Genomic DNA, 27,927 nt, shown 5'->3' on the forward strand with positions numbered 1-27,927 from the left:
CAGAACTGTGTTGCTGCGTAGAAAGAGAGTGCGGAGGAATTATAAGAGCACAGAGATAACATGATGTGAGCAAAGCCTGGGGGGGGGACTGATTTTGGGAGAGAAGCTGGAAGCATCAGTGATAATCGGCATGTTTTGGCAATATATATGCTGAAAAGGTCAGTAAGAACTGGCTTAATTTCATTAGGAGCTGGATATTATTCCCACAGTGAACCTTTTCCTTCCAATATATAGCTTCCATGCCCATCGTGCCTTGAATTAAATCAGTGACCTTTAACATATTTTAATGTAAGCATTGCCATGGGCTGATCCAGTGGGTTTAAAAAAACAAATTGGGAAGGCTTTATGTCAGAGCCAAAGTAGATGCCAGATGCGCGGAAATAACCAGATGATTAAGAACCGAGCTAGTATTATGATCACTGGCTGGCTTAAGTAAAGGAAAGAGGCCAGATGGTGCACGTAGTAATTTTCATGCTAGCACAAAAATGGCGTGTTGCTTCATTTATATTTGCTACCTACCTTTTACCAGATGTCTCCCTAGACTAGAGCTGCAGAGTGGCCACTAAGAATGTCCCCTCCAGCTCCCGCTCTTTATCTTCCTTAAGTAACATAAGCATTGCCTTTGAGAAATCATCTTTGGCTCACGAGGAGCCAAGGGAGGTGTTCTCTGAGGCTTTGCTGCTCCATCAGTTTAGTACTTGATGCAGAGTTTTGCTTAGCTGTTGGTTCGTTCCAAAAGATAGCTCTTTGTAGTATTTATGATATAACTGATTGATCACGCCCCCCCCCCTTAAAAAAAGTGCTAGATTATCTTTGGGCAGTGAAGCTGCGTTTCGAAGCATGAACCACCCTAGCAACATACATGAATAATACTTTTTTTTCTTTTTGCTGTCATCGCAGCTGACTTATGGACAGTCCAGTGGCACCTGCGGGTTTTCAAGGCAAGAAGTTTGCCCTTGTCTGTCCCTGCATCATGATCCTGATATTCCTTGGTGCTTTCCCTTCCAAATATTGACCAGGGCCAATTGACCAGGGCTTCTAAAATCTCATGAAATTGGGCTATCCTGGTCAAAGAAACTAGCTTGTGATGATAGGAAATGCTGCCATGTTGCAGCCAACTTATGATGACCCTTTAGGGCAGTGGTCCCCAACCTGCGGGCCGTGGCCCGGTGCCGGGCCGCGAAGGCCATGGCGCCGGGCCGCAGCTCCCTCTCCCCGCCCCCCCCCCGCAGTAAAAAACTTCCCAGGCCGCAAGCTTGCGGCCCGGGAAGCTTCTTACTGCGGGAGGGTGGGGAGAGGGAATCAGGGCCGGGCCGCGCATCGCGCATGTTCGGCCCGTGCGGGTGCGGCCCGCGGGCATGGGCCGTTGTGCGGGCGCGGCCCGATGCCCTGCCGGTCCCCAGCCTCAGAAAGGTTGGGGACCACTGCTTTAGGGCACTGGTAGCCAGACTGTAGCTCTCCAGATGTCCATGGACTACAATTCCCATGAGCCCCTGCCACCATGCTGGCAGGGGCTCATGGAAATTGTAGTCCATGGACATCTGGAGAGCTACAGTCTGGCCACCCATGCTTTAGGGATTTCAAGGCAAGAAATAGTGGTTTTTCATTGCCTCCCTCTGCTTCTTGACTCTAGACTTCCTTGTGTTCTCCCATCCAGATACGAGCTAAAACTGACCCTACTTGACTTCCGAGATTTGGCAAAACTAGGCTAGCCTGAGCTATATCCTGTTGGTCAATGGATGAGCTTAGTTCTGTGCTACAATTTAAACTTGTCAAAAATTAAGATGTGCAGTACTGAGAACTTCATGCTGAGTGTAACGGTACATCCTATTGGAACTGTCCCAAAAAAAAAAAAAATCACACCGTAATAAGCCAGCATGGAGTTCTCTATAACTCTTCCTTAGCGTCTATGTTTAGTTTTTTAAAAAAGAAAGAAAATAAAAGAACACAAAGAGAGATTAAGATATTTGTGATTTTAAAGTTTGGTTTCTTGAGTTGTGATTTTAAATTTCGGTTTTTATGTTTTTAAAGTGTTTTGTTTTTGCATGTTGCAAGCTGCCTTGAGCTCCATAACGGAAGAAATGGGACTAATAATTGTTTAAAGAAACAATAGTTTGTGAACACGGTAGAAAAGCCCAAGTTTGTGGCACCCTAAATAGGTAACATTGGAAAAATTGCAGGGGAGTCACTCCTCCTACCTTAGTTTTGTGCTTTCTGTGGGTGTTCAATGAGTGATTTCTGTGAGGCTTGAAAACTTTTCACACCCCAATATTTTATTAGGGCCAGACAACATTTATTTCACTATTGCTCCACCTAAATCTTTCCTGCAAACCAACATACTTACCTATGCAGTTTTTAAAATACCGTATTTGCTGGTGTATAAGACGACCCCCCCAACATTTCCACTCTAAATATAGAGTTTGTTACATTACATTACAGTACTATGGGCCACTATGGGCAGCTATGTCTATCCCAACTGAAGTGCACCCGGCGTATAGGACGACCCCCCCACTTGGAGGCATGTTTTTCAGGGGGGGAAAGTAGTCTTATACGCCAGCAAATACTGTACATTTCAAGTAGATGTTAGTTCACCCAGTGTCCGTTTAATTAAAATTTTCAGGGAGGGGAAAAAAAAAAAGAACAAACTGCATGTCACTTAAGAGTTTCAATACGTTTTGTGTTAAGAAATGCCTCATTCAGCAGCTTGTACTGCCTTTCTTATTTCATATACGGGTGCATTTAAATGTAAGGTCAAGCCATGATGTATTGTTTTGGGAAAGAAATCTTGCTTGTCCCCTGAGTCTTGCCAGGGGAGCAGCTCTGAAACCGAAGATGAAACCACAAACAGTGAGTGGTTGGGATAAGGCTTGTTTTGGTAACAATAAGCCATAGCGTCATTGAGTTGTAAGGGCTGTGTAGATGAGTGTTTTGTTATGCTCCATTTTCTGTAGATAGCTGGGAAAGATGCTTCCCATGGATTGTTACGGAACAAACAATGGGCCTAAAACAACAATTGTGGGAGGTTTATCAGTCAGACAGGACTTTTGTTGGTGTCCCCAAAGAATTGAGAAAATAAAAGTGCCTTTGTGGAAGAAGTCTGAGACTATGTGAGATTTATTTGTGTGCTGGTCCCTCAGCTAGCAAAAGAAAGCTGCCACAATATGCCAGCCAGTGTGCCAGTGGAAAGCATGGACTACCTTTCATTGTGCCCTTGTACTGAATCTGATGATCAGTCCAACAGTGCTAGTATTGCCATCTCAAACTGGCAGTGGCTTTCCAAGGTCTAAGGTGGAAGTGTTTTTTCATCTCTTACTGCCCGGTCCTTTAAGATGAAGATGCCAGGAAATTCTACCTTACTCTTCCACTGAGCTAGAACTCTTCACTTATATATGTACAAACAGATAATTCTGTTCTGGCAAAGAATTATCGTTGGCTGTGTTTGGATGTGTGACACAGTTTACTAATGTAACAGAATTAATTTTTGCTATATATTCCCACGGTCATGTAAGGAGTTCTTAGTCTGACGAAGAGTGCTTGCACTCGAAAGCTCACGCCCTGAATAAATCTTTGTTGATCTTAAACGTGCTACAGGACTCTGATTCACATGTACAAGCAGTGCAAGGAAAGAGACTGGTTTGATGGGCAGTACTCCCAGTCTTAGGAGTCCCCCAAGTCCCTCGCTCCCAGATAGAGAGTAATAGACCTTTGCTGAATGGGGGGAGTGGGTTATATGTTTATTTACAGTTGGATTTATATACCGCCGTTTGCCAAAAGGTCTCACGGCAGTTCACAATAAAACATAAAATCACAGTAAAATCACATAAAACCCCATAAATGCCCCATTATTGCCATAAAAAGATGGCATTCTATTCTGTATTTATTATCCGCCATCATGATATTGTGTTATAATTACATGTTTAATGGGTTTTTACGGGATTTTATTGTACTTATGAATCTTTGTAAACCGCTGCGAAACATTTGAGAGCGGCGGTATATAAATATAAATAGATAGGCAGGCAGGCAGGCAGGCAGACAGACAGATCGATAGATAAATAGATACAAGAGCCAAATGTCATCCTGATGCTTTGGGGCAATAGGTCATCAGATTGTGGCTGATCTTTTCTAGCTTGGTTCTGTGGCAGCGACGGAAACTTTTCCCTACTGTTAACTGCTCCAAGCATCTTTGAGATGCAAGCTCTTCGTTGGAGTCCTTTCGAGCCTGTGCCACTTCGGCGCGTTTTTATAATGATTCCCAGTTATTTGGTGCCTCGTTTTGAGAAAGGAGATCTTGTCTTCCAGGCAAGGAGAGCACAGTCAAGGAGAGCCAGTTTGGTGTAGTGGTTAGGAGTGCGGACTTCTAATCTGGCATGCCGGGTTCGATTCTGTGCTCCCCCACATGCATCCAGCTGGGTGACCTTGGGCTCGCCACGGCACTGATAAAATTGTTCTGACCGAGCAGTGATATCAGGGCTCTCTCAGCCTCACCCACCCCACAGGGTGTCTGTTGTGGGGAGAGGAATGTGAAGGCGACTGTAAGCCGCTTTGAGCCTCCTTCGGGTAGGGAAAAGCGGCATATAAGAACCAACTCTTCTTCTTCTTCTTCTTCTTTGTGTGTTAAATACAGTTAGGCTCCATTGCTCGCTTTATCATGTCAGCTTATCACTTGTAGCAGTGGTCCCCAACCTTTTTATCACCAGGGACCGGTCAACGCTTGACAATTTTACTGAGGTCCGGGGGGGGGGGGGGTAGTCTTTTGCTGAGGGACGTTGCTGCCTGAGCCCCTGCTCTACTTGATTTCCCGCCAGCGCCCCTGACTTCCCGCCGCTCGCTGGGAGGCACTGCCAGCAGCATCTGCACAGTGCCATGCCAATTGGGAGCTCCAACCATGGTGGCCACTGGAGAGCACCAAAGATGAGCCAGCAGCAGAGTGGCAGGGCAGCCCCCAAGGCAGCAGCCGGGGAGGAGGACGAGGAGGAGCTGCGGCCCGGTACCGACTGATCTACGGACCGGTGCCAGTCCCTGGACCGGGGGTTGGGGACCGCTGACTTGTAGGACAACATGGTTGTGTTGTGTTGTTAAAAATGTTTTATAAAAACATGTTCAATTTTACAGATGCCTTTGTAAATAGCCAGGAATGGACCCTAAGTCGTTCCGTGCCAGAACTCAAAGTGGTAAGTAACTTTTCAGTGTCTGCCCTCTTCCTCTTCTGTTTTGAACGAATGCATTTTAATCCTTCAGATCAGGCTTTCTCAACCAGGGTTTCATGAAACCACTGGGTTTCTCGACAGCCCTGGAAGGGTTTCCCGAATGGGTGGGAGTTCATTAATTTTTTATGTTTTTAAAAATGTGTTAACCGTTTATCTAGTGATATAATATATGGTCCTGTTGACCCACCCTCCCCTTGCAAAATGGCAAATGATGGGCCTGGAGTGGGTGGGAAGGGGAGGGGCCATGGGTGGGCATGTACATAGCTGTGCTTCCCATCCATATTTTGCATGATCACACCACTTCTGGGGCTTTCTGAAGTCTGTAGAATGTTTCAGGGGTTTCTCAATTATAAAAAAAGTTGAGAAAGGCTGCTTCAGAAGGCAGATTCGTTTCATTTAACTGTTGAAACATCATTAACTATGAAAGATCGGTCACAAACCATGAGAAACGTAGCCTGTCTGTAAGGGAACCTAGTTGCCGTGCAGAGAGCCAGCATGGTGTAATGGTTAAGAACAACAACTGTTAATCTGGTGAGCTGGGTTTGATTCCCTGCTCCTCCACGTGCAGGAGGCTGCCCATGGCCTTGTCAGTTATGGCCAATTGTCTTGTAATGCAGTGTTCCATGCAAGGCAGGCACATACATAGTAAGTTCAAGTCATAATTGACTTACGGTGACCCCAGCAAAGGGGGCTTCAAGGCAAGAGAAAAACAGAGGCATTGTGTCATTGGCTTTCTCAGCAGAGCTGGCTTTGGGGGTCTCCCATCCAAGCGCTGACCTTGCTTAATTTCTGAGATCTGAAGAGACTGAGCAATGCCAGACCACCTTCCCTTTTTCCTCAAGGGCACTCAGTATTCCAGCCTTGCTCAACTTTTCTTACCGTTGAGAAACCCCTGAAACATTCAAGTGGATATTGGTCTGAAGCTGCAGAACAAATTTAGAGTCCAGGGGCACCAACAAAGTTTTATTCAAGGTATGAGCTTTCATGTGCATGCACGCTTTCTCAGTTACAATGTCATAGGTGAATCAGTGTCTAAGCCCGAAACATTCTTCAGGCTTTGAAAACCCCCCAAAGTGTTATGATCGTGCAGGGTGTAGTTGGGAAGCACAGCTGTGTGCCCGGCCAACGGGGCGGGTCGTCATGGCCATATATGGTCATATCACCTGATAAATGTTTAACACATTTTAAAATATTAAAAATTAAGAAGAAGAAGAAGAGTTGGTTCTTATATGCCACTTTTCTCTACCTGAAGGAGGCTCAAAGCAGCTTACAGTCGCCTTCCCATTCCTCTCCCCACAACAGATACCCTGTGAGGGAGGTGAGGCTGAGAGAGCCCTGATATTCCTACTCGGTCAGAACAATTTGATCAGTGCCATGGCGAGCCCAAGGTCACCCAGCTGGCTGCATGTGGGGGACTGCAGAATTGAACCTGGCATACCAGATTAGACGTCTGCACTCCTAACCACTACACCAAACTGGCACCCATTCTAGAAACCCTTCCAGGGCTGTGAAGAAACCCCAGGGTTTCACGAACCCCTGGTTGTGGAAGCCTGCAGTATTGAATTGTACATGTTTCTAAAAAAATACTGACCAGATAGACTCATACTTTTCACCTACCATGTGCCTAGCTTATATTTAACTGCTAAATTCAGAATGTTTTCCACCTACACCTCTATGGATGGGGCTTATGCTGCTTCCTATTTCGAGAAAACAAGACACTGGCCGTAGTAGTTGCCATAGGTCACAGAATTGTTTGGTTTAGGCATAAAGTTCCAGATGTCATGAACCACACCTGGTATTACTATGTTAGTGGCCAAGAATAGGAGAGAGAAATTCAGACTGCAGGTTATGTGCTTCGGTCCTTTCAGCCAGATGCCTATCACCTGAATGTGTGTGATCACGTACAACTGTTTCAAGCAGATAGAATAATCTCTCTAATGTTTAGTACTGTCTATCAATTTCAGTCTGAAGAATCTGTCAGGTGTCCAGTGGGTTCTCAGGACCATCTTTTTGCAGTCTTCCATCCAAAGAGAACTATTCTGCCAGGACAGGAGGTCTAGGAATTCTGATGCAGCTTCAGTTTCAAGACCAAACTTAACCTGAAATCAGTGTCTAAGTTAAGAATGTTGCCAACTAATGCAGTGGAATAGGGAGATGCCGTCATTTTTGGAGGTCGCCAAATGACTTGATGGTCTCTTTTTCAACTATCAACTGAGTTGGATGTCTAAGACCAGCTAACTGATTTTTTTTTTACTTGTTTTGTTTATACTTCACCTTTCTCCCCCATGGAGACCCAAAACAGCCTGCATTGTTCTCCTTCACAACTCTGGGAGGTGAAGTCGGTTAGACTGAATGCGACTGGACTGAGGTCGCCCAGTGAGCTAGGATGGTCCCAGCTGGCATGCTGCCCTAGTCCCGCCAAAGGATTGGTGTGTGTGTGAATACTTGTTTCTGGCATGCCTGAGAACAGTTGCTGAGCTTGAAGTGCTCTCACTTTTTGCAGCTATCATCTCGTAACCCAGAGTTTGAAGCATTTTGTTGTGGGTTGAGAACCGCTGGTTTAGAAGATGCCTTTCTCCTTTGTTGGTGGAAGTACCAGTTCTACACCTCCTGTTGTTTTCATCATGAGAGCCATTGAACACGAAGAAGAGCTGATTTTTCGTACCCCACTTTTTAGTACCCGAAGGAGTCTCAAAGTGGCTTACAATCACCTTTGAGACTCCTTCGGGTAGTAAAAAGTGGGGTACAAAAAATCAAAGTGGCTTACAATCGCCTTCCCTTCCTCGCCCCACAACAGATACCCAGTGAGGTAGATGAGACTGAGAGAGCTCTGAGAGAACTGTGACTGCCCAAGGTCACCCACCTGGCTTCTTAGGGAGAAGTGGGGAATCAAACCTGGTACTCCAAATTACAGGCCGCCACTCTTTTCCACTCCACCAAGCTGACTCTCTGTTGAGAACAAGTCCACTGACTACATCCTTATAATTCCCTGCTGGTTTTGTCAACCTAGGTTCACCAAAGTCCTCCAGATTTCCAGGGGTAACACCCTTTGTCTTTCCAGAATTCTTGTCACAGCAACATCATGGAATACTACACCCAGATAAATTGAACCCCGAAAATTGACAGATTCTACTAAACTCCCTCTCCCAAAGACCTTGATGGAGGTCCGCCTCAACTTCAGAGAGCCTCCCACCTAATGATTCTGCAATCCTGAGTTGCTGTTCTGCAGGGAAAGGATCTGTCCGGGAGTATACACTAGATCTATGCTCTCTGGGATGGGCACATTCACAGCTGAGGCTCCGTCTGGCTGCCATCTTTGCATCCCAGGCCTCTTTGGTGTAGTTGTGAAGAGCGGCAGCTTCTAATCTGGCGAGCCGGATTCTATCCCCCGCTCCTCCACATGCAGCCAGCTCACATGCAGCCTTGAGCTCCCCACAGCACTGATAAAGCTGTTCTATCCAAGCGGTAACATCAGCGCTCTGTCAGCCTCACCCACCTCACAGGGTGACTGTTGTGGGGAGAGGAAAGGGAAGGCGCTTGTAAGATGCTTTGAGGCTCCTTCGGGTAGAGAAAAGCGACCTATAACTCATACAACTCTTCTTCAGGGGCTGTGTTTGGATCCACACTCCAATCAAGTCACCCACATTAACTTGGAATTCACATCCTGTCCTGAGTCAGCTGCAGGGCAAGGCATGTGAATCTTTAGCCACGTGTGAACTGCTGTAAATGCGTAATTCCTGGCAGCAGTCTGTTTGACAAGCAGCTCTGTGCTCAGAACTTCTTTATCTGCAGATTCACAAGGTCTGCCTGAAAGAAAAAAAAGCATATCTGGCTTCTTCAAGATTTGGTTCTCTATGTTTTCTTCCCACCTCCAGTTTTTGCAGAAGAATTGGTTTTTATACACTGCTTTTGACTGCCTGATGGAGTCTCAGACTGCTGCCCAGGCAGCCTGATATTCCAGCGAATTCAGGGAGGGATCCCAGATCTCACACACCCTGGCCTTGCCCAAAACCTGGCAGAAGAGCTCCGTTTTACAGTCCCTGAAGAACTGGGAAAGTTCCGTCAGGACCCTCAGCTCTCCCGGGAGCTCATTCCACCAGTTAGGGGCCAGGACCGAGAAGGCCCTCGTCCAGGTCGGGGCCAGGGGTACCTTCCTTGGGCCAGGGATCTCCAACAGATTCGCACTCACTGAGCGAAGAGCCTGGGGGGGCATAAAGAGGTAGGTGGTCCCATAGGTATGTGGGGCCTAGACCTTGGATGGCCTTAAAGGTTAACACCAAAAACTTGAGCCTGATCCAGGCTGCAACCAGTTGCCAGTGCAGCTGCCTCAGCACAGGCTGGATATGGGTCCTCCAATATGTTCCAGTGAGCACCCTAGCTGCCGTATTTTGGACCAGCTGCAATTTCCAGGTCAGGGACAAGGGCAGGCCCACATGGAGCAAGTTATAGAAGTCCAGTCTGGAGGCGACCATTGCGTTGATAACTGTGGCCAAGCAATCCGAGGATAGGGCGCTAGCAGCCTCGCTTGGAACAAGTGTAAAAACGTTGTGCAGGCTACTTTTCAAAATGTCTTGTCCAGGTTGTACACCTTTACTGTTATATTCACCCTTCAAGAAACTCTGGCCTTCAGTTGTTCCTGCCACTTTGGTGCTGCTTAGGCATTTTAATTGTAGTTATTTTGTTGCTTAAAAACTTGACGGAAGTTTCTGACAGAATTTGGGCTTCTTGATTTTCTTGTGGATTGTTGTGTTTTCTGAATTTCCAAGGGGTGATGATAATGTTTGGCGTAGTGGTTAGGCGTGCGGACTTCTAATCTGGCATGCTGGGTTCGATTCTGCGCTCCCCCACATGCAGCCAGGTGGGTGACCTTGTGCTCCCCACAGCACTGATAAAGCTCTTCTGACCAAACAGTGATATCAGCGCTCTCTCAGCTTCACCCACCTCACAGGGTGTCTGTTGTGGGGAGAGGAAAGGGAAGGCGACTGTAAGCTGCTTTGAGCCTCCTTCGGGTAGGGAAAAGTGGCATATAAGAACCAACTCTTCTTCTTGCAGGATTATATTTGTTTTCTCTTTTTCCTCATAACTTGTTCTCCTTTCCCCAACACAGCTGTGAGGAATTTCTCTCTGTGTAGTGGATATTTACATTAATGGCCTCTTCTGATTGCAATCTCCATGTTGTGCACTCTATTTAAAAATAATTTAAAATAACTGTTTCTGTTGTCTGCCCTCACACGCACACGCTAACTTTAACCATGTTGTTACTGCTCTCAGGGATTCAGTCTGCAGTGAGCTTTTGTGAGTTCCTGTGTTAATCTTAGGCTTAATTGAAGGGTTGTGTTGGGTTTAGAAATAGCTGTTAGAGGAAGCAGCTTTAATTATGTACTCTGAGCTACAGGTTTTACGTGCCATCGTAAAACTTTATTTAGGAGAGTTTTAAAAAATACTTCTATTTTTATATGTATAAATTTTTTATATGTATACATCTTTTATATGTATAAAAATACTTAAGGTATAATTTTACCGTATACAATCCTCCATACACTGAAACAATTAATTTCTACAAAGTAATATACAAGTAATCCCCCCCCTTTTTAAAAGAAGAAGAAGAGTTGGTTCTCATATGCTGCTTTTCTCTACCTGAAGGATTCTCAAAGCGGTTTACAGTCGCCTTCCCTTTCCTCTCCCCACAACAGACACCCTGTGAGGGAGGTGGGGCTGAGAGAGCCCTGATATCACTGCTCGGTCAGAACAGCTTTATCAGTGCTGTGGTGAGCCCAAGGTCACCCAGCTGGTTGCATGTGGGGGAGTGCAGAATCAAACCCAGCTCGCCAGATTAGAAATCCACACTCCTAACCACTACACCAGACTGGCACTACACCAAACTTAGCAAAATGTTAAATAGACCATTAGAACATTCCAAACATTCCCCCCGCCTCCATTTTGGAACGAGGGTTTTAAAAGTGTCCATGAATTCTGTTTATTATTAAATTACCATTAAAAATAATGTACATATTCTTAGGTGTATTTTTGATCGTCTCTTCGATCAGATGTCATCTTAATGCATCACTCATCTGCGCATTGAGATTTTATGCTTAGTTTAGTTTGTAAAACTGTGAAACAATTAACCTCATCTCATATTTCCACAGGGCATTGTGGGGAATCTAGCTAGTGGTAAATCCGCCCTTGTGCATCGGTATCTGACCGGGACATATGTCCAGGAAGAATCACCAGAAGGTAGGCTGACTGACCGTCCGTCGGAAGCATGCTCTTACTGCTTTCCTAATTTCTGTTTGTGGGCAGTTGGCAGTAGTCAGCCAACTAGCACGGAAAATCCAATTGCTCAAGGTATTGTGTTAGATAGATATAAATAAAAAGTAAAAGTTCAACTGCTCTTAAAAAGGAGCAAATGGGTACGTTGGTACCTGGTGCTGTTTCAGAGACCACAAATTGTTATAAGAGCTCTGTTGTTTTGGGAGGGGTTTGTTTTGTTTTGTTTTTTTTCTTTTTTTGGTCTCTTCTCCTTCCCTTCCCTTTTGTTTGTAAGTTCTTTACCCAGATGGGCAATCTTCCTAATTTGTTTGCAAAACTGACTTCTTGAGCTCTTTGACAGAATAGCTATAATTGTACTGTGCTGTACTGTCTCATGTGGTGGCCCTGGAAAGTAGAATTTGAATTCCACTTCTTGCCTGTTATTATGACTTATTACTATGCTTATTGTGCTAAATTAGAGAGAACTGTTGTTTTTTTTTAAAGCCAAGTTGTAGAAACAATGTGTATCTGAAACATATGCAGGATTTTTAATTGAATGCAGATGAATAAGCCAGTGACAGATTTGAGATTGTTATGAATCATAGCATCATCTTATTCACATTCACTAAAATTAATGTCCTGATTATTTTTATTCTCCTTATGAACTTTTAAATCCCACTGAGACACTGAATTTCTGGTTCCTTCTTTTCCTTACTGGCTGTTCCATTCTTTGCAGATATGGATGCAGGTAACTATGTGTTCTCTTCATAGCAGCTCTTGTTTTGAAGAGAGGAAGCCAAGCGTTTGCATTAGTTTCCCCTTGTTTTATGTGTCATCTTGTTTTCCTTTTTAAGTTACAAAAAACATCTCACTCTTGTCACACCGTAGATGTCTCTTAGCTGTAGTCCGTATGTAGATTCATGTGTTTGTAACCACATCTGTCCGAAATTAACACTGCCCAGAATGCTCTTACGCTAACAGTATTTCAGTGAGCTCGCAAGGGTCCTTTGGTCTGGACTGAGGGCCTTCATCCTTCTTCCCCTGTCACCCAGAGGAGTTGAACTTCAGCTCCATTGGTCCTTGGCATCGGGCCTGCCTAGAAAGATTGGAGTGGGGGTGGGGAATGGAACAAGGCCTTACCTGTATTCCCCACTGACCAATGATTGGCCCCTCTTCTTGGTAAGAGTAGCACATACTGTGTAGCCTGCCCCTGCCACCATGCATCAAGATGATGTTTTGCCCCCACTGAATCAAATAGGAACACGGCAGAGGAGGAGGATGGGAGTGTGGGCCTGACTCTTCCACACCCTGACCCCAGGCGCTGCTGTTGCCCAGGGGAGCCTCAAACCTCTGTTCCTTGTGCCATTGGTGGCATGAATGCCACCGGGGCACCTAAACACCCATGTCTGTGGAACAGCTGACACCATTTATTTAATGAGTATTCCAATACTGGATAAATAGATCCATACCAGCCATGTGAGATTTCATGCCCTTTAATAGGTCAAGATAACATACCCCAACATGAAATAAAAGTTTTTAGTTGATGATTACATGTCATGATGCAGGTGCTGGCTCACCGTTCTACCGCAATACCGTGATTAGTCTCCAAGGGGCCATGAGACTTTGGGCACTTTGGCCTTTAACAGAGTAACTAGCGTACCCCTCTGAACCTTGAAGCAGAGGGTTAAAAATAATGGAACTGTGGAGGAGTGTTGATGCTTTGTATACAGGTGGAACTTTATGGAGAGAGGCCTTCAACGTTGTTGAGACTTGGAGTCCATTTGGCATTGTGAGGGAGGGTAGTGGGCATCACCACAAAATGGCTGCCATTTTGTGGATTAGCCGCTAGCTCCAAAGGTCCTCTGGTCCAAAGTGGCATCCATGCCCCCTTGATCCAGCTGTCCTCTTTGGGATGTCTTTCCAGTTCCTTGCTCCTGTTTCACCTTTCTACTCAACTTTTTCCCATACTCTTCCTCCTCCTCCTCCTCTTTCTCCCCTGCCCCCTTCTTGGTTGTCTGACCCTATCACCCAGAGTCTTCCATTTCCCATTTCCCATTTCCCCTTTCATCTTTCAGCTATATGGAGAGGAGAGGAGAGGAGAGGAGAGGAGAGGAGAAGAGAGGAGAGGAGAGGAGAGGAGAGGAGAAGGCAACATCTAGGGATAAGGTTGAATCACAGCCCTTCCCCCTGCCCACCCCAGTGAATTGGTTAGAACCTTTGTTTCAGAGGATTCTTGTGGCAGTCCTGTAGAAGCATGCAGGATACAGCTGGATGAGTGGTGTGGTCTCACGCCACTCTAGGTTTCAGAGTTGTGTTTCAGAGCTATGTATACAGCCTATGCAGACCAAGTTCAAGGTAGAAGGACAGTAGGGAAAGAAAGGAAGCTGAGCTGAGGGAAGGAGGATAGAGGAAGAATCTGTAGGGTCAGAGGTGGCGGTGGAACGTCCCATCAAGTTCACCCAACTTATGGCAACCCTGTGCGGTTTTCAAAGGAAAATGTCCCAGAGGTAGTTTGGCATTGCCTGCCTCTATGTAGGAACCGTGGACTTCCTTGGTGGCCTCCCATCCAATTACTGACCAGGGCTGACTTTCCCTGGCTTCTGACCTCTGATGAAATTGGCCTAGCTTGGACCATCCGTGGACAGAGTGAGGGGAAGGCCAGACACTTGTTTGTAGGAAGGATGCCAATGGTAGATTAGCCCCGCCCACCCCCTGGCTGTTGCCAGTCTGGAACTACTCAGGCAGAAGCTGGCCTTGCCCCTTTTTGCCCTTCCATCCAAATACATAGTGTCATGGAAACCAGTGGTCTTCCTCTGGATGCTGGGGCATGTACTAAAGAACGGCATGGCATACTGGGCCACCCTCGTTCCCTGTGAGTTTCCATAGGACCGAACGCTGCCAATTATGGCAGCTGCCCCTTGCAAAGCTGATCCTAATTTTGCAGGTTACCCCCCCACACACACACACAAATCAGACCAACCAGTGCCCATGTTCGCTTTCCTAGTCTTCTAGCTAAATATAAGATGGATTTTTTTTTTAAGACTGCTTTCATTGTTGCAGATTACCATGAATAGCTTGGGCTTGGATTTGTCTGTATAACCACTCCAGCTGTTATATAAAGGGTCGAGGGAATCTTTGCATGCTAAACATCGCCTCTGGCTTTCCTCTTAGTCCTCGTTGGCTAGTGTTCCGCCCCCCCCCCCCTTTGCTCCTTTTCTGTCCCTGCCTGCTTCATAACGAGAGGGTGGGATCATAGAACCTTTTCTTAGCTGGGAAGTTCATGTATTGGGGAGCTGTGCTTTTCTGACCAAGGCATCTTCAGTGAATGTTGCTTTCCACATTTTTTTTTTAACCTGGAGATAATTTCAACATATTGAAAATGAAATATGTGGTGACCAGGCAGATTGTAAGTGGACGGGCAGAAGAGATTGTGTCGGTGTTTGGCTCTTGTGGTGCTTTCTTTCATGCCCAGGGGAGTCCTGAGTACTATGTTGGGATCGGAAGGTGAATTTCTTCCAATGATTCTGGGGGTTGTTTTGGGGGGGGCATCATCTGGGCCTGGAATGGAGGTCACTGTAGGTGGGCAGGGAGTTGTGAATTTACTGCATTCTGGAGGGGGTTGGATGACCCTGGAGATCTCTTCCAACTCTATGATTCTATGAATAAGTATGTTGGCGTAAAGAGAATAGATATAGGTTTGTTGGGTTTTTTTGCTTTCAGAAATTCATTACGTGTTTTCAGAAGCTGTGTGAAATATAAAGGAAAACATGATTAAATGTATTAAGGTTTCTTAGTATTTCCATCTTTGGAAATAGTAGCTAAAACAGAATTTATTTATTTAATTCTATTTCTTACATTTGTAAACTGCCCTCGCTTGTGGCTCAGGGCGGTTCACAGGGAACATGAAAACCATATGACAGATACAACATAACTGTATCAATTAACAATAACAACAACATCAACAACATTGAACATTCAGTTATCCAGTGTTTAACATTTTGACTATAACCCCACAGATTAGTCAGATCTGGATTGCCCCATAATGTGATTCATGGGCATATTGGAATGGGAGGGGGTTCTGGGGGCCCAATACATATTGTCAGTTTACTGACCTCAACCGAACGCTTGGCGGAAGAGCTCCGTGTTGCAGGCCTTGTGGAATTCTGCTAGCTCCTACAAGGCCTGGATCTCCTCTGGGAGCTCATTCCACCAGGTGAGGGCCGGGACAGAGAACTCTGGTTGAGGCCACGTTTGGGAAGCTCTGTAGCATAACTAGACCAAGACAGACTCCACCAACCCCATGCCATTCCCCAATCGGCAATAAGAAATGGCTGCCTTTGACAACACTCTCCTGAGATTTTACATTTCATTTTGGTGGCAGACATGTTACACACTAGGATATGCCCCCTGACCTTTCAGTCATTTTGACCCGAGCAGCAGGAAACCAAATGCAAGTTGGGTCGACCATAGATCAGTCAATGATTTTCAGAAATAATGATGGCAGCAATCTGAAAGGTGCCTGCAGTCAGCTTTCTTCATTTCATTAACACCACCCATTAGGACACAGGGACTTGTCCGCACGAGGTGTTCAGCCTGGCCCAGGGTTTGTCCGGTCCCGGGGCTAATTCCCGCTTCTGGACAACATCGGCACCAGTCCAGGGTGGTCTCCGGCCTGGTGTGACATAGGCACTCGGATGGCCTGTGTCAAGGTTGCCACGGGCCAACAGGGCCTGCGTCACACCAGGCCTGGTACCGCCTCAGACTGGCGCCATCATCTGGAAGTGGGAATTAGCCCCGTGACCGGACAAGCACTGGGCCAGGCTGAATTCCTCGTGCAGAAAACGTCAGGGATTTGACAGAGGCAAGGCATTCCTCTAGCAGTACATCATTTGCTTGAGGGCTTGTAGGGTAGCATACTGGAATACTAGGGCAGCAATCTGTCCCTTGCTTTCCCCTGCCTTTGATTCATCTAACATTAAATCATGGTTCTGCTGCTGTGCGGATGGGGCAAATTTCATTCCCCATGCGATGCTTGAGATCTAAGCATAAGAACCTGGAGTAGATATACGCAGGTCTAACTAAAACCCCCGTATAGCATTGTCATATACTGCTGTATCTATTCTCAATATAAAAATAATTAGACTTGTTTTGGTCTTCGTTGGTTGCAGCTGTAATTAAGCCTTCAAACACCACAGTGATGCTTTTTCTTGTGTAAGAAACATTTATAATCAACTTGATGAACCTGACAGCTCAAGTTAAATATACAGCATTTATTAGGATGTTCACTGGCAATAATATTGAGACGAGGGAAGCATATTCTTGTCTTGATTTTAATTGCTCGTGACACGATTGGCTCCACTGCCTGTTTGTAAATCCTTTTCGGGGAAATTCCTCTCCATCAAAGCTCTGAGATAAATGAAAATCATGTTGTATTTATTTTGGGTATTATGCACTACGGCCATACTTTTGAATAAGCTATGTCCCGTGTGCATTTAATATCTGGAGTAATACTTACATATAAATTGGAGATACTTAATATGTACAGTGCTTTAAAGATGTACGCATTCTTCCTAAAACGTGTTACACCTTGTATAAAACCCTGATCTGGATAGCCCAGCTAAGCCCGATCCCATCAGATCTCGGAAGACAAGCAGGCTGGTATTTGGACGGGAGCCTGCAAGAATTTGGTGTAGTTGTTTCAAGGTCGTGATGCTGAGGCAGGCAATGGTAGATCAGCTCCAAACCTTCCTTGCCTGGATGTCAGACAATCCTCAGATCTCTACCCTACCCACATGCCATATAATCAATCAACCATCAGTCAGTTAAGTCACTCAGCCAGCCAGCCAGCCAGCCAGTCAGTCAGTACTATGTATATAAGGCTGTAATATCAAAATAATACCCATTTTTCAGTGTAGTATCAATCTCCCCCTGCTTTTTTCCCCTCCTGAAGCTCAGATTTTAATTTTTAGCATTTTAGTAAGCAAGAGTAATACCAATTTGTTTGCTGCTCGTAGCATGTGGATAACTGTATGCATGATTTGCCATTAATGCAGGGCATGGGGATGTGCCCGATGATATAAATGCCACGACCTCACCTGTTGCATTGAGAACTTTACAGTAATCCGAAAAACCCTACTGCAATATATTACTTTGTTATAATACTAATCGGAATATCAGAAAGCCGAATATTTTAAAACAAAGAAATAGCAAAATTTGTGCTTCCCCATAACAATGTTGGGCATTCAGTTAAAAAAAAAAGATAACTGGGGGGAAGGGGAGAAGGAAATATGGTTTGCTCTTTGTAGAATCTTGACATTCAGTGTGTGCTTAAGTTGAACTAGGTGCAGAATAGGTTTAAAGATGCACCGAAGACTTCTAGAAGAGAGAATGAAAAATGCACTGGGAACTTCACTGTCCCAGCTCTTGTGCAGGAGCACAAATTGGATGAGGCATACCGGGCCAAATGCTCCCCCATGCGGGTGCAAGAAGAGGTGGGACAACCTGCCACAACTAAAACTCCAGCCTGCAGCCTGGCATGAAACCTCCAGTGCATAAACGGTCTATGAGAGAAGCGACCGGTTAGTCATACATCTCCCTGGTACTAATGGGAATACACATGTCACTTGTAAAGCAAAAAGAAAACATGGCAGTCCATATAGCCCAACATAAAAAAAAAACATTAATACTCCCTGCAAGTGGGCTTGGGGCAGCCGGCTGGAGGACTTATCGCTGGGGAAGGCTTCTTCCTCTGAGCGGCGACTCCCTGGCCGGCCCAGGCAAGACTGGGCCAACCAGCCAATGGAAAGCCACGCTTTGCGCGGCTCCCCATTGGCTGCTTGGCCCTTGAGTGACACTCGGAGGGCCCAATCAGGAGCCGCTTTGCGGCTCCTGATTGGGCCCTCCGCGTTTTTATCCCTGACAGGGCCCACCCTAACTCCTCCCCACTTGCCCTTACTCCTTGTGACAGGCAGTAGGGATTGTCACGAAGCAGTTTACAACCTTAAATCCCTCACGAATTTGGTTGGTTTGAATTTGGTCGGCTCGTACCCCCTGAACCCAGGATCGGAGGAGGTGTCTTGCCTGAACATTTCCTGAAACTTTTGTCCAATTGGGTTTACGGCTTGGGCCAATTCAACTTCCTGATTTGCTTCCCCCCTTCCAAATGGAGAGAAGCAAAATTGGTTTTTAAATGTCTGCCTGCCACTTAAAACCTCAATTTCACTTCGCTTTTGTTTGGAGGGGGAATTGAAATGGACCTCAGATTGACTCCCCACCCCATGGAGGAAAACAAAATGAAGGCTATAAATGGCTAGCAACCATTTCGGCCTCACAGTGGACAGGTGCGCACACCCTGCTGTGACCCTGAAATAGCTTCAAGCCATTTCTGGGATTGATTTTTCTCCCTTCCGCCTTTGTGCGGTCAAAATTACTGGCAGCCATTTCTGAGATCCATTTCATTCCTCCCACATTTAAATGAGAGGAAGTGAAACAGACTGGCCAAACTTGGCCGGTTTGTTTTGGGACATCTGGGTCATTTGGGTTCAGAGGTTCAGTTTGGGAACACCCTGAATGCCAAATCGAACTGGAATTTTCTGGTTTGTGCCTCTCCCTAATGGAGAGTGAGGAGGATGAGCTTTCTTCTTATGTTCACATTGCATTTCTGTGGATTTAGATTGAAGGTGGGTTTTGATAGCATAAGCTTCTTTAAAGCCCCACTAATTCGAGGGAAAATGGAATATATATATTTTTAAATCTCTCCAATTAAACAAAATTATACCCTTCATCCATCTTCTGTAAGGACTGGCTTATAGAAATAGAGAACAATCATTTAGATCAGGGGTAGTTTAGTTAGATCAGGGGCGTTTGCTGGCAGGGGCTCATGGGAATTGTAGTCCATGGACATCTGGAGGGCTGCAGTTTGACTACGCCTGATTTAGATAATTAAACGAAAGCATGGATTTGGAGTCTAATCATGTGTTTTTATAGAACAAATTTTGAGTCCAGTGGCACCTTTAAGACCAACAAAGTTGAATTTTGGGTAAAGTTTTGTGTGCATGCACAATTCTTCAGAGACGTAGTTAAAATAAGATACAATTTAAATTTAAAATTAGTTTTAAAATAGAATCATAGAATCATAGAGTTGGAAGGGGCCATACAGGCCATCTAGTCCAACCCCCTGCTCAACGCAGGATTAGCCCTAAGCATCCTAAAGCATCCAAGAAAAGTGTGTATCCAACCTTTGCTTGAAGACTTCCAGTGAGGGGGAGCTCACCACCTTCTTAGGCAGCCTATTCCACTGCTGAACTACTCTGACTGTGAAATTTTTCCCCCTGATATCTAGCCTATATCGTTGTACTTGAAGTTTAAACCCATTACTGCGTGTCCTCTCCTCTGCAGCCAACAGAAAAAGCATCCTGCCCTCCTCCAAGTGACAACCTTTCAAATACTTAAAGAGGGCTATCATGTCCCCTCTCAACCTCCTTTTCTCCAGGCTGAACATTCCCAAGTCCCACAACCTATCTTCATAGGGCTTGGTCCCTTGGCCCCAGATCATCTTCGTCGCTCTCCTCTGTACCCTTTCAATTTTATCTACGTCCTTCTTGAAGTGAGGCCTCCAGAACTGCACACAGTACTCCAAGTGTGGTCTGACCAGTGCCGTATACAATGGGACTGTGACATCTTGTGATTTTGATGTGATGCCTCTGTTGATACAGCCCAAAATGGCATTTGCCTTTTTTATCGCTGCATCACACAATACTTAAACACAGTCCATTTAAAAATATCAGCAGCAACAACCCATATTCACGCTGCGATCCAGAGCTTTTTACGTAGATAAATAGAAGGATAGATAGTTGGGGCCATAGCTAGATGTTAACTTTGGCCCCAGCTGGCAGAAGAGCTACGTCCTGCAGGCCCTGTGGAAGGGCTGTGTCTTGCAGGCCCTGTGCTAGCTCCGGTAGGGCCCATATATGTTCCAGGAGCTCATTCCATTAAACCAGCGGTTCTCAACTGCTCTGATGCCACGACCCCTACAACATGTGCATGCACTGTCACTCCTGCTTGCCACGGCACTTGCTGTTGCGCAGGCTTGCGCAGCCTCGGTGATCTCCGCGGCTTCCATGAGCTCCGAGGCGGAGAGGAGGAGGCCAGCGCCAGGCTGCCGCCATGACCGCTGCCGCCACTGTTGGCCTCTGCCAAGCTGTGTTGGTGACCCCTGGGAAAGGGCCGAACGACCCCTTGAGGGGTCATGACCCGCACGTTGAGAACCATTAAACCTTGTTGGTCTTAAAGGTGCCAGTAGGATCAAACTTTGTTAATTTGCTTCAGACCAATATGGTTAACCATGTGAAGCCATGTGTTTTTGTTTTGTTCTTTCTTAGTACGAAGCTACTGCTTACGGTTTTTTGCCATTTAGGTAGGATTGTTAATAGGGATTTAGCTTTGAATAATAGATTGAGAATTTGTTTTACTTGCTAAAGTCGGGAAGCAAAGGGATCTCTTTGTGGCCGTAAAGAGAAATGAGTTTGCCACACAGAACATATAATTTCATTTACAGCAGGGGTAGTCAACCTGTTCATGGACTACAATTCCCATGAGCCCCTGCTAGCAAATGCTGGCAGGGGCTCATGGGAATTGTAGTCCATGAACATCTGGAGGACCACAGGTTGACTACCCCTGTTTTACAGCACAGCAGGGGAAAAAAACACTTCATCACATTTAAGCTGTTTCTAGAGAGCTTGGCTTGTGAAACTCACAGTTTCCCTGTATACCAAAGTATACAGACATTTCTTTTCCACTTTCTTATGTGGCACAATTTCATTTTTTTTATTGTGTTTTGAAAAGGATACAATGAGAGGCAGCACCAGATTTCCTCCATGACGTTGATTCCAGCCAGCATGAAATATTTTGACTGATTGCAATGTAGCATTAGCACAAAAATAGTTGAGAGCTCATGCTTGTGTCTTTTTAATTCTGATGTGTATACTAAACATTCAGTATTGCCCCTTTAGCTCCACTTATAGGGAAACCTACTTAAGGCAAAACTAGTTAGCCACTTAAGGAGTTACTTCCATTCTTAAAGCGTGCTTGAGAAAAGTGCAAAATACATACTGTTTAAATGGAAGATTTACTAGACAAATAAGACTGCATATTTAGCTGGGTGTAAATCCCATTGAAGAGCCTCTTGTGGCGCAGAGTGGTAAGGCAGCCGTCTGAAAGCTTTGCCCATAAGGCTGGGAGTTCAATCCCAGCAGCCGGCTCAAGGTTGACTCAGCCTTCCATCCTTCCGAGGTCGATAAAATGAGTACCCAGCTTGCTGGGGGGTAAACGGTCATGACTGGGGAAGGCACTGGCAAACCACCCCATATTGAGTCTGCCATGAAAACGCTAGAGGGCGTCACCCCAAGGGTCAGACATGACTCGGTGCTTGCACAGGGGATACATTTACCTTTAAATCCCATTGAGGTCAGTGAGACCTCTTTTATGGGTGAACATTTCTTATTGATGTATTTATTTCTTATATTTATATCCTGGCCTCCCCTTCCAGTTCAGGGTGGTTTACAGAGAACATGGAAAAACATAAGAATAAGTACAATTTATCTGGTAATAAAGTCAGATAATAGCAACATCAGTAACAGTAGTATCAATAACATTCTAACTAATGGTAACACGTTAACTGTAATCCCATAAGTTAGTCAGTTTAGGATTGTCCTGTGATGTGCTTGATGGGCCTGTCTGTCTAGGAGGAGGGGATCTTGGGGCCCAGCAACTGTTGTTGATTCAGTTGACTTCAACCAAATGCTTGGTGGAAGAGCTCCATTTTTGAGGCCCTGCGGAACTGCCTCAGATTTGGCAAGGTCCTGATCTCTTCAGGGAGCTCATTCCACCAGGTGGGGGCCAGGACAGAGGAGGCTCTGGCCCTGGTTGAGGTCAGACATGTTTCCTTGGTGATCACCAGCCATTTGGAAATGGCAGAGGGGCATAGACAGCAAGGTGGTCCCTCATGTACACTGTGCCCAGACTGCGTATGACCTTAAAAGTGATTAAGGTGACCTGTAGAAGTTTGGGCAGTAAATTACCCTGCTGGTCCTTAAAACGCAAATTAAATGGAAAAGAGAAAGCCCGAGTATTTGCTTCAGCATGGCTTGCAGTCATGTAAATCATTTTTGGTACGGGGGGGGGGCCTCTCAGGGCAATACAAATACCTTCACATCTAGACGGGCGGTACTGTAAATCAGTAGTCCCCAACCTTATTATCACCGGGGACCGGTCAACGCTTGACAATTTTACTGAGGCCCGGGGGGGGGGGGGAGTCTTTTGCCGAGGGACGTCGCCGCCGCCTAAGCCCCTGCTCTGCTTGCTTTCCCACCTGCACCCCTGACTTCCCGTCGCCTACTGCATGGCGCTGCCAGCAGCAGCTGCACAGTGCCATGCCGAGGGGGAGCCCCAGCCATGGCAGCCACTGGAGAGCACCAAAGGTGAGCCGGCAGCAGAGTGGCAGGGCAGCCCTCGAGGCAGCAGCTGGGGAGGAGGATGAGGAGGAGCTGCGGCCCGGTACCCACTGATCTACGGTCCGGTACCGGTCCCCGGACCGGGGGTTGGAAACCACTGCTGTAAATCCGTCTTGAGACCTTATAAATGGAGTAATCCCACTAAAGTTTGTCACACCAGAAACCCTGGGCATAATTTGTCATCACCTTCCGTCTTTAATGAGACATAATGTGGTGTCTAAAGTACTGTTTGACTATAAAGAATCATAGTCTCACAGCAGCTGGGAATTTGCTATGAGTTTTCAAACTTGAAATGTAGCTGCGAGGGAACCCCCTGGGCCCACCCACGTTTGTTCATGTGCTAAATACATTCCTTTCAATACAAATTCCTCGAGCAAATTAAATACTTACAGTTTACCCACAGAAACAACAACACTCACTGTTCTTGTAAGTAATCTTCCTTCTGTCTGACATGTCTTGTAGCATTCCAGTATTCTACTTGTAATAGTGAGATACCAGTTTCATAATCTATGCTTTGCTTTATGGAACCAGGCTTCTCTTGATGAAAACTGAATATATTTTGTGGCGTGGTACAAAGTTGTGTAGTTCAGCCAGCCTGTTCTGTTATGTTTTTGGAAAACAAACAGTTACTAAATTTTTTGGGGGGAAATCACTGTTAAATGAAGCATTGACTTCAAACTAAAAATCAGATCATTTGCATTACATTGTGGTAACAAAGTGATGGAACTGTGTTGCCTCATCTTACTGAATTATGAAGCCACATCTGATCCAGCCCCTCCGATCCAGCAAAAAAGCTTAACTGCTGCTGGGCAATCCTATAGTTTAAGTCTGGGGGTGCAGCTTTCCTCAAGAAAAGTCTTTATTGTTTACTGTTTGGGGTACATAACTTCCCTGTAATTAGTTGCTTTGTGTGACAGGTGGAAGATTCAAGAAGGAGATCGTAGTTGATGGTCAAAGCTACCTGCTGCTGATCAGAGATGAAGGAGGTCCTCCAGAGGCCCAGGTAAGCACCGTCTTAAGTGCCTTTGTTGTTGTTAGGTGCGAAGTGGTGTCCGACCCATCGAGACCCCATGGACAATGATCCTCCAGGCCTTCCTGTCCTCTACCATTCCCCGGAGTCCATTTATCAGACCTAAGTGCCTTTATCAGACCTAAACAATGGTGACAAATTCGCTAAGGCTGTGTTGGGCAGGGAGAGGGGTGAGCTGTCATATCCTACTGTGTTTAACTGGGCTTTATCTCCAGGTGGTTATTCTGAAGGTTGGGGCTCTTCAGAATGCCATTTAAGCATAGGTAGAGCAATGTAATACTAGTGTAGTATCTACCTCAGAACAACCCACCAACATAACTCTGCCAAACAGACTTGAAAGAAACTGGGGCCGCTAAATAAAATCAGTTCAGCACCCATGAGTGAAAAAGAAGGGCAACTTTTATTTACTCTCAGGGATAGGGGAATAAGTTGGCACAGAAAAGAGAACAGAATTTATTTATTTATTTGCTTGCTTGCTTGCTTGCTTGCTTGCTTGCTTACTTACTTACTTACTTACTTTTAAATTTATAACCCGCTTCTATTTATTTTATTTATTCTATTTATTCGATTTGTATGACTGCTGCTCTTGGAAACTGGCTTGGGGCGGTTCACAACATTTCAATACAAATCAATACATTAAAAGCCATTAAAATTCCCCATTAAAAACCCCATAAACAGTGACTCACTCACAACGATGGTGATTGAATAAAACTATTCCCACACAGGCCCACTGGAGGGGCATTAGGGAGCAGGTGGATAATTGGGCATAGGATGGAACAGTCTGGGGAACCGGCCAGTCTAATACCGGCTCTCCCCCGGGCCCAATCTTAGCTCCCGAGCCACCACCTGGCCTCAGACAAATGCCTGGCAGAAGAGCTCCGTTTTGCAGGCCCTGCAGAACTCAGAGAGGCAGGATCTAGGAAACGCAGGTTGAAAACACCCTCTGCCATGATGGTTTGCTTGGTAGTCTTGGGCCAGCCATCCTAACCTATTGCAGCGGGTTGTTATGAGAATAAAATGGAGGAGAAGAAAACGATGTAAACAACTTTGATCCCTGTTGGACAGAAAAGCGTGGTCTAAATGAAGAAAACAAATACAGATAAGAGTGCAGATAGCAAAGCACTAAATGACCAATTTTATTCTTTAAGTTTTTTTAATTGCTTTTCTTTTCAGAAACTGAGTTAGCATAAAGTTAAGCAATAATCTTATGTATTGCTTATCCCACTGTGGTGGGATTGGACTTTGCAGCTGGCTACTAGAAAAGGAAAGCTGTCTGCCTGCTTATTACTCAAAGAACTCCAGAGGGTTGGTGAGGCAGGCCTTGGCATGACGGTACTTTTGTGGGGCTTGTTTTATTCTCTCTTTCACCAATGTGCCTGGAAGAGACATTATATTAGACCAGCCTTTCTTGACCTTTTAACCGTGAAGGAGCCCCTGAAATAATTTTTCAGACTTTGAGGAGCCCCGGAAATGGTCAGCTGGCCACATCCCTGGAAGTGACATCACTGCCCACAACATTAGCCCTCCTTTTTCTCCCCCCCCCCCTGCCTTTACTGCTACTACGGCATCTGTGCCTCATGTAGGCTGGAAAGAAGAGTAGGAGCTGAGAAGACAGCCTGGACCTTCAGAGCTCCCACGGATCCCTGGTTGGGAATCCCTGGATTAGACTGTTGCAAAGCGGAGGACAGGGGTTGATCTGTTTTAGAATTCCCTTTCTACTTTGTTCTTCAGAGGTACATCCAGTTCTGTCAGAATGCAGAATGGCTCCTTTTACTGTTTTCCCTTGAAGAGGAGGCAAGGAGGTTGCATATGTGAACAAAATGAGGGAACCTACGAGCGTCTTTTATATTCTTTCTGCCATGCGGGTGGTGGTGGAGGAAAGTGAGATCAAGTCTCTGTTGACTTAGGACTTTCCAGGGAAGAGATGGACACAGATGGCTTGCCATTGCCTGTCCCCATGTAGCAACTGTGGTCTCTAGGTTAAGGTGACCAGATTTCAACATTAGTAAAGCGGGACACCATTGATTGACCAGGGGGGTTCTTGATTAAAAATTTGGTCTATATTAGTGGTCCCCAACCACCGGGCTGTGGCCCGGTGCTGGGCCACGAAGGCCCTGATACCGGGCCGCGGCTCCCCCCCGCCCCCCCGCAGTAAAAAACTTCCCAGGCCGCAAGCTTGCGGCCCGGGAAGCTTCTTACTGAGGGAGGGGGGGAGAGGGAAGCAGGGCCACGTACGCCGTGTGCGCCATGCGTGGCCAAAATTGCGCATGCGTGGCACTTTTGTGCATGCACACATGCATGAAAGTGCCGCGCATGTGCAATGCGGCTGCGCGCATGCGGGGCTGGGCAATCGCCCTCCATGTTGCCGCTGGTCCCCAGCCTCAAAAAGATTGGGGACCACTGGTCTGTATGGAGCAACAAAAAGTTTCATAGAACGCATAGAATGCAAAAATAGTATTGTAATATATATTTTTAAATTTCAACATAAGTGCAATTGGCCAGGTACCCCCAGATGTCCCTCCAAAAGTGGGACAATCTGGCCACCTTACTCTAGGTAGCTTCCATCCAAGTCGTAACCAGGGTCGACTCTCCTAAAATTCCAGCATCTGATGAGATTTGGCCAGGTCAGCGCTTTTTATCCCATGCAGGCACACAATTTGTTGGTGCATGCTGCAAAGGTATGAGGCACGTGATAAATCAGACTACTAAGGAGAAGGCACAGTGAGAGTCAAGAGCTACCTGGATGAAGTGTGACCTCTCTCATGGTGCCAGTGGTTTGGCTTGGCTCGCCTCACGTCCTGGCAAAGGCATGGAAACTTAGTTGTCACCCGATCTCTTGCACATTCTTGCTAAATGCTCTCATTCTCTGGCAAGAGGGAGACGGGCAGCACTAATGACGAACCGCCTCTCATCAGGTAATGAGCACAGATTGCAAGGAATGGCAGAAGTGGCTCGCGTTCTTTCTAAATAGCTACTTGGCATGGGCAGAATCAAAGAACGCGCAGAGATGGCTGTGCAGATTGCGAATACTGGACTTCGCACCAGCAGCTTCCGTGTGATTTCTAAGATTAGTGTGAGGCTTTAAATCAAGTCAGTGCAGCCCGCTGCCAAAAGTACCCTTTCATTCTAGAGACTGTTCTGTGCACATGATCACTTTAATTGGCGCTGGTTGTTCTTTAAACTTTTAATGAGGCCGGTTCCGCTTGGCTGCCTTCCAAGGTCAACATGGCTAAGTTTGCCCTGTAATGTTGAAACAAGCTCAGCTGTCTGATCCTCTACCTGAGGAACGTATCTATTTATTCAAAACATTTTGATGCCGGTTTTGTACCCGATCAGGGTCTCCTCAAGGTAGCACACACAAAGGCATTAAAGCATTCGAACAGTGAAAAGCAACATTTGTAATTATAAAATTATGAAAATAATTCAATAAAAACTCTGAAAACCAGAACCTGGGAGGAGGGCCAATCACTCTTATTGGGGACACGCCAGATGAAACAAGAAAGTATTCACCTGCCAGCAGAAGACACAAATGAATCTCGGTGGGGAAGGAGTTCCAGAGTTTTGATGCCGTGAGTGAAAAAGCCCTCTTTTGGGTTGTCTAACTTCAGTTGTTGGGGACAACTGAAGCCAGGCCTCCAAAGATGACTAATGCAGATGGATAGATTGTGGGAATCATGAGAATCTGCCTTACCGTCCCTTAGGACAAGGGTAGTCAACCTGTGGTCCTCCAGATGTTCACGGACTACAATTCCCATGAGCCCCTGCCAGCAAACGCTGCCACGGGCTCGTGGGAATTGTAGTCCATGGACATCTGGAGGACCACAGGTTGACTACCCCTGCCTTAGGACGTTGAAAGGGAAGAATTGATAGTTTATACCCAACTTTAAAATTTCATGCAGTCATTGCAGTGTCAGGTTGCTTTAGAGTGGAG

The 27,927-nt window shown here is 45.9% G+C and overlaps 1 protein-coding gene across 5 annotated transcripts in view; it reads left to right on the plus strand.

The window, feature by feature from the left end:
• AGAP1 (ArfGAP with GTPase domain, ankyrin repeat and PH domain 1) overlaps nt 1-27,927 on the plus strand; it is a 380,857-nt gene that overhangs the window by 52,828 nt on the left and 300,102 nt on the right. For 3 of the 5 annotated variants that reach the window (XM_077313646.1, XM_077313654.1, XM_077313630.1), the window contains exons 2-4: nt 5,113-5,171; nt 11,354-11,441; nt 23,884-23,969. In XM_077313646.1, the coding sequence (XP_077169761.1) occupies nt 5,113-5,171; nt 11,354-11,441; nt 23,884-23,969 (233 nt within the window). Of the gene's footprint in view, nt 1-5,112; nt 5,172-11,353; nt 11,442-12,192; nt 12,205-23,883; nt 23,970-27,927 lie in introns of all 5 variants that reach the window. The other 2 variants (XM_077313638.1, XM_077313621.1) reach the window with 1 other exon arrangement.

This window comes from Paroedura picta, chromosome 1 (genome assembly GCF_049243985.1).
Source record: "Paroedura picta isolate Pp20150507F chromosome 1, Ppicta_v3.0, whole genome shotgun sequence".
Taxonomy (NCBI): domain Eukaryota; kingdom Metazoa; phylum Chordata; class Lepidosauria; order Squamata; family Gekkonidae; genus Paroedura; species Paroedura picta.